General features: G+C 36.1%; 1 protein-coding gene across 9 annotated transcripts in view; it reads left to right on the forward strand.

The window, feature by feature from the left end:
- LOC130916723 (membrane-associated guanylate kinase, WW and PDZ domain-containing protein 2-like) overlaps positions 1-6,093 on the forward strand; it is a 368,356-nt gene that overhangs the window by 353,842 nt on the left and 8,421 nt on the right. For 6 of the 9 annotated variants that reach the window (XM_057837639.1, XM_057837641.1, XM_057837640.1 and 3 more), the window contains one exon: positions 1,680-1,818. In XM_057837639.1, coding sequence (XP_057693622.1) covers positions 1,680-1,818 — 139 coding nt within the window. Of the gene's footprint in view, positions 1-1,679; positions 1,819-2,174; positions 2,264-6,093 lie in introns of all 9 variants that reach the window. The other 3 variants (XM_057837646.1, XM_057837647.1, XM_057837648.1) reach the window with 1 other exon arrangement.

The following is a 6,093-nucleotide window of genomic DNA, read 5'->3' on the forward strand; positions in this document are numbered from 1 at the left end:
CATGCTAGGCACTATGGGAAAAGTAGTTTTGAACTGCTATGTTTGGAAACATGCTGGTTGAATAGTTTGTCAGTTTACTTCAGTTATTGTTTGTGTGTAATCTAGAACATTGAATGAGAATATAAATTGAATGGGAATAACAATTTGTCAAGGACAATTGTCGTTATAGTAATTTATAAAAATGTTTAGTTGGCACATAGCCTACTGTGTGTGTGTATTGACTGGACAACATTTCTATGGGTCTGCATTATATAATATATATATATATATATATATATATATATATATATATATATTAGGGCTGTCAAAATTATCGCGTTAACGGGCGGTAATTATTTTTTTTAATTAACCACGTTAAAATATTTGACGCAATTAACGCATATGCCCCGCTCAGACAGATTTAAATGACAGTATAGTGAAATGCTCACTTGTTAATTGTGTTTTGTGGAGTTTTGCTGCCCTCTGCTGGTGCTTGGGTGCGACTGATCTTATAGGTTTCAGCACCCATGAGCATTGTGTAAGTAATTATTGACATCAACAATGGCGGGCTACTAGTTTATTTTTTGATTGAAAAATTTACAAATTTTATTAAAACGAAAACATTAAGAGGGGTTTTGATGTAAAATTTCTATAACTTGTACTAACATTTATCTTTTAAGAACTACAATTCTTTCTATCCATGGATCGCTTTAACAGAATGTTAATAATGTTAATGCCATCTTGTTGATTTATTGTTATAATAAACAAATACAGTCCTTATGTACCGCATGTTGAATATATATATATCCATCTTGTGTCTTATCTTTCCATTCCAACAATAATTTACAGAAAAATATGGCATATTTTATAGATGGATTGAATTGCGATTAATTGCGATTAATTACGATTAATAAATTTTTAAGATGTAATTAACTCGATTAAAAATTTTAATAGTTTGACAGCCCTAATATATATATATATATATATATATATATATATATATATATATATATATATATATATATTTTTTTTTTTTTTTTTTTTTTTTTTTTTTTTTAAGTCATTATTTTGTTTTTAACTGCATTTTTCAATCCAGAGTGAGGGGCACACTTTAAATACATTAAAGTGATATAGGCATCTTTGAGTGAACTTCGAGTAAAATTCAAGTATCTTTTTTTGTCTTTTTCGGGTCGTATGCATAACAGGAGTGAGACATTGTATGAATGCTAACTAATTCATAAAAATATGAAAAATGGCAACACCGATTCAAATTTGCTGTACCGTTCTTTTGGGATACTGTTTGATCATCACAAATCCAGCATATCATGCTCCACTGCTTTTTTCTACTATGATAAAAAGTTGTATGCCTGCAATAATTCTTCTTTGAAATATTATGTTTAACTGTGGGAACAAATGTTCCCAAAGTTAGAAGAACAGTTCGTACAGGTTAGACTTATTTGATCATTAGAACAGTTCGTACAGTTTAGACTTATTTGATCATTTTAAATATATTTTCAAGCATTCTTAAAAGTTTTTGTCGAAGATTTAGTCTCAGGACAAGTTTTATTATTATTATATTATTGTGTGCGTATATTATTTAAAATTTGAAGGGTGCAATGTGAAATATCCTCCACTTCTGGAATGACCCAGGTAAAAACATTGAATCAAATGTTTCACATTTACTGTACTTGAGTTTTTAGGTCGGGGATCAAATCATAGAGATAAACGGAGACAGCACTCGGGACATGACGCACGCCCGGGCCATCGAGCTCATCAAAGCGGGGGGCCGGAGGGTCCGACTGCTGCTAAAAAGAGGAACAGGACAGGTGCCTGAATACGGTAGGTGTTGTTTGGAATAGTTCCCGTCTTACTCACAATTCTTTCCCACTTTTACAGTACTCACAAAAACAGTGGGATTTTGAGTGTTGGATTTAAAATGACTTTTAGAGATGAACTTGATTTGACCTCTAAGCTTTTAAACCGTTCAAGGGAAGGTCAAATTTAGTTCAGCAAAAGCTGAATTTCCCTTAGTTTCCAACATAGATGCTTTTTACTCCGGAGTACATTAACAAGCATATTAACCATGTGTTACTCTTCACATCATGAGCTTCTGCTGTCTTTAATCGTGTCTCTGTAACATGTTTCCGCTTGAAGTCAAACAACTGGCCTATAGGCTTTTAATTGCCTTCCCTCAGGAATGGTACCTTCCAACCTGTCCATGTGCATGAAAGGTGACACACTAAGCTCCCCCTATTTCTTCCTAATGGGCCACTCTAAAGACACGGTTTGTGCAAAATCGCATGTCTTCTCTTTTCTTCTTGTTGCCGTGTTGATTCATGTGCAGCTGTGTGTATTTTTGCATGGTCATGTGTCTGTGCAATTATGTGTTGATGTGTTTGGATTAGGCATGTGCCGATTACCGGTTTCAAGGTATACCTTGGTATGAAAAATTTTCCGTCATATAAGTCCCTAAGGTTTTAACTATTTTTATGTCCCAAAAATGTATGGAGAAATCCCTCGCTTGCAGCTGCAAGGCTCAACCCGACCCCACTAGTTGTTGCTCAGTGTCAGTGAGTCAGCTGTGCTACACGATGGCTGGAGGAGGTGAAACTCCTGAACTTTTTCCCCCTTTGAAGAAAACAAAATCGCTGGTATGGGAATACTTTGGCTACAGAAAATTTACAGACGGCCAACTGACATATAAAACATGTTTGCCGAGGGTGGTGCCGAGGAGGCAATACCTCCAATATGATTTCGCATTTATACTAAATTAAAGGTTAGTTAACACTAGGGATGGGAATCGAAATCCAATTCCAATTCGGAACCGGTTCCGAGTGTTTCGAGGCCTCGACATCACAATGAAAAAGCCTTAACGATCCCGTTAACGATTCCTAAAGACGCGTATTGCGTCGTGACGTGTCTTGTTGTCCAGACGCATCAAACTAGCATGGCGCCAAGAACCACTCGCTCCAAAGTTTGACTACACTTCATCAGGAAAGAGTGTGAAAATGAAAGGTTACGACGGGTAAGCACAAGCATTGCAGCCATAAACATAACAATGACAGCACGTTGGTTCAAACGCTCGAATGTGTGTCTTCACTTCACGAGGAAAAATTACAACAAAGCGACTTGCAGTCATTGCAAGGTAGAGATAACTGCATCGGGAGGGAATACGACTGCGCTATCCTCACAGAGAGGCTAAGGCTCAGTCCTGGCTATACAGCTAGCTAAACTCCCAAATGACGATGCAGAAGACGTTGGTATAATTTGCTGACTTTATTCAACCATCACTTGAAGAGTGAAACTAAGAATAGAAATGAAACAAATCAATTTCGTCCCCAATAACAAACAGGTTTGCATCAACATAAATCAGCGATGATTAGCTGCTAATAACAGTAATAACAAATGATTAGCTTTCGTTCGCTAGCATTAGCACATCGTTCAAACCACTTCACAACTGGATTTAAGTGTCCGATCGCGAGTGGAAACACAACAACAACAACACAAAAGATGATACATGCAGGCGTTGCCTCTGTAGATATTAACATTAACAAAGAACGTAGGCTCGTAGAAGTGTTTCCCTCTCTCACTAACTCGCTCACTCGCTTGGATGCGGCATTTCTTCTTAGGGTGTAAGCGCGCTCTTCTTCACGTGAGCGCGGTCTTCTTCGCGTGAGGAAGCGCAAGGGCGCCCCCACTTGAGCGTGTAAGCGCCACAAAAACTAAAAGGCATGCATTTCAATGTAATGGTAAATAATACACGTTAACCCAAACTGCGGCCCGTGGCCCAAATACGGCCCGCCTCCACATTTGGTCCGGCCATTTTGAATTTTTTTTTTTTTCTCAATTGTGTTATTTCCTGGCCTTTTCCTTGAAGAATTCTGAGAGGGTTATTTGGTTATTATCTATTTAATTAATAGTGTTTTTATTATTAATTATTATTATTATTATTATTATATTATATTATTATTTTTATTTTATTTACTTTCATTCCGTGAAGAATCCAGAAAGGGTTATTTGATTGTGGCTTTCTGAAAAACAATAATTTTTTACATTTATGCACTTCTGCAATCGTCACACTTTTTCTGTTACAAACTGACCCCGGCCCCTCATCAGAGAAGGGAAAAGTTATGTGGCCCTCACAGGAAAAAGTTTGGGGACCCCTGCTTTAACACATATTGCCAAAGACAGAACAACAACCTATCTGCCAATATATACCAATATTTTTTTTTCTATTAGATAAATGTTTCAGTAAAATGTTACACATTCTTGTGTATTTGCCACTTATTGCCACAGTTAACATTGAGGCTTTGGGCCTCTTTTGATCTCGTTGTGAGTTTGTAAGGTTGTGACTTCTGATTAAACAAACTCGATGCCAATCAAAACGTTTGTTCTTCTTTTTCCCCAAATTAGAATCGATAAGAGAATCGATAAAGATTTGAATCGTTAAGCAATATCAATAATGGAATCGAAATCGTAAAAATCCTATCAATTCCCATCCCTAGTTAACACTGTCATGAACGTTTCCCACCAGCTATGAGAGTTAACTCCAGCGTGTTTAGTGTGTCTAGCAGTGGTAAATGTTAAGAGAGTGTGTGTATGAGGTAAACGTTATACGAGTCATACACATGTGCTTTTTGTGGCAAATAATTGAGTTATTTTTGTTCTGATAGTAATAATGTTGAGCTGTTGCTGAGGGTTTAGGCTAACCTAAAGGACTTTTATATGTATTTATAATATTTCAGTTATTTTTTTTAAATGCATTTTAACATTATACTTATGTTCCAATTTGCTAATGTTTTGAAAAATTAAAATACTGTTCTATGGACAAAATGTTTTTTTATTTTTAAACCTAGATATCTCAAAGCAACACATTAATTGCAATACCGTGAAACCGTGATATTTTTGCTTAAGCTTATCATACCATCAGGATCTCATACCAGCATATACATAGTCAGCATACTTTCAAAATACGGTCGTGATTGGAGGAAAGCTGTCATAGTAGAGGGGGAAAAAGTTTGACTAGTTTGGATGTCATGTTGAGCTGTCATGTCAACTGATGGTGAGGTCTGTGGTTCTATTTAAACTTTTTTTGAAGTTCGTTCATTTGGAAAAACTGAATTTAAATTATTTCTTTCTTCTGTATGTTCTGTTTATTAAGATGCATGTTTTCCAGGAATTTTCTGTGCTGCCCAGCATGTTGCAGCACTACAATGCACCATAAAACTTGAAACCTGCCCATACAGTGGACCCTTGGTATTTACAGGGGGTACTGCCAACTGTGATTATCTGCCAATAATTGACCGCCATTAAAATTGCATTGGTGTTGTAAAGATACCGGTACGAGAAGGGGCCCCAATACAGTACTTAAATGCTGACATCGGTATCAGCGAATACTAACAGATATTGCACTGATACCATATCTATCCCTCGAAATTTCATTTGTAACCACTATAAAATCACACAAGAAGACTACTGCTAGCATGTAGAGTTGGGTCCCGAAACGTAGTGCCAGTTGCGTACTACCGTATTGGCCAGAATATAAGACGGCCCTAATTATAAGTCGACCCCCTTTTTCAAGACTCAAGTTTGAAAAAAGACTTTTTGAACACCAAATTAATTTTTATACAGAAAATATTTACAGTACATCCAAAACAAATGATTATAACAATATATTTGAGAGAAAAAGCATGTTATTTTGCCTCATTCAAATCTTAATATCTGAACATTTAAATATGTAAACTAAAGTGCAATCACAATCGTAAATTAATGGCTTCTGGTTTTTGAAATGTAAATAAACAAATCTATTGTGCTAAAACAACAAAATTGCAATAACTGCATTAACCATCAAAGTGAAGTCTAACTGGAACTGCAGTCTTGAAACAAATCTGAATAAGGAAAAACGTTGCAATAAAATAATGCAAACTGGTTAAACTAAAAAGAGTAGCTGAGATCTGTAATGACAGAACATCGCTTCAATGATATCTGGCACCATCTAGCGTCGTGAATGGGTATAATGTCTAGACCGCGAATATAAGACGACCCCGTTTTTCAGTGCAAAAAACATCGTCTTATATTCGGGCCAATACGGGTATTTACTAAAAGTAACTAGAT

The sequence above is a fragment of the Corythoichthys intestinalis genome, chromosome 5, assembly GCF_030265065.1.
Source record: "Corythoichthys intestinalis isolate RoL2023-P3 chromosome 5, ASM3026506v1, whole genome shotgun sequence".
Lineage (NCBI taxonomy): Eukaryota > Metazoa > Chordata > Actinopteri > Syngnathiformes > Syngnathidae > Corythoichthys > Corythoichthys intestinalis.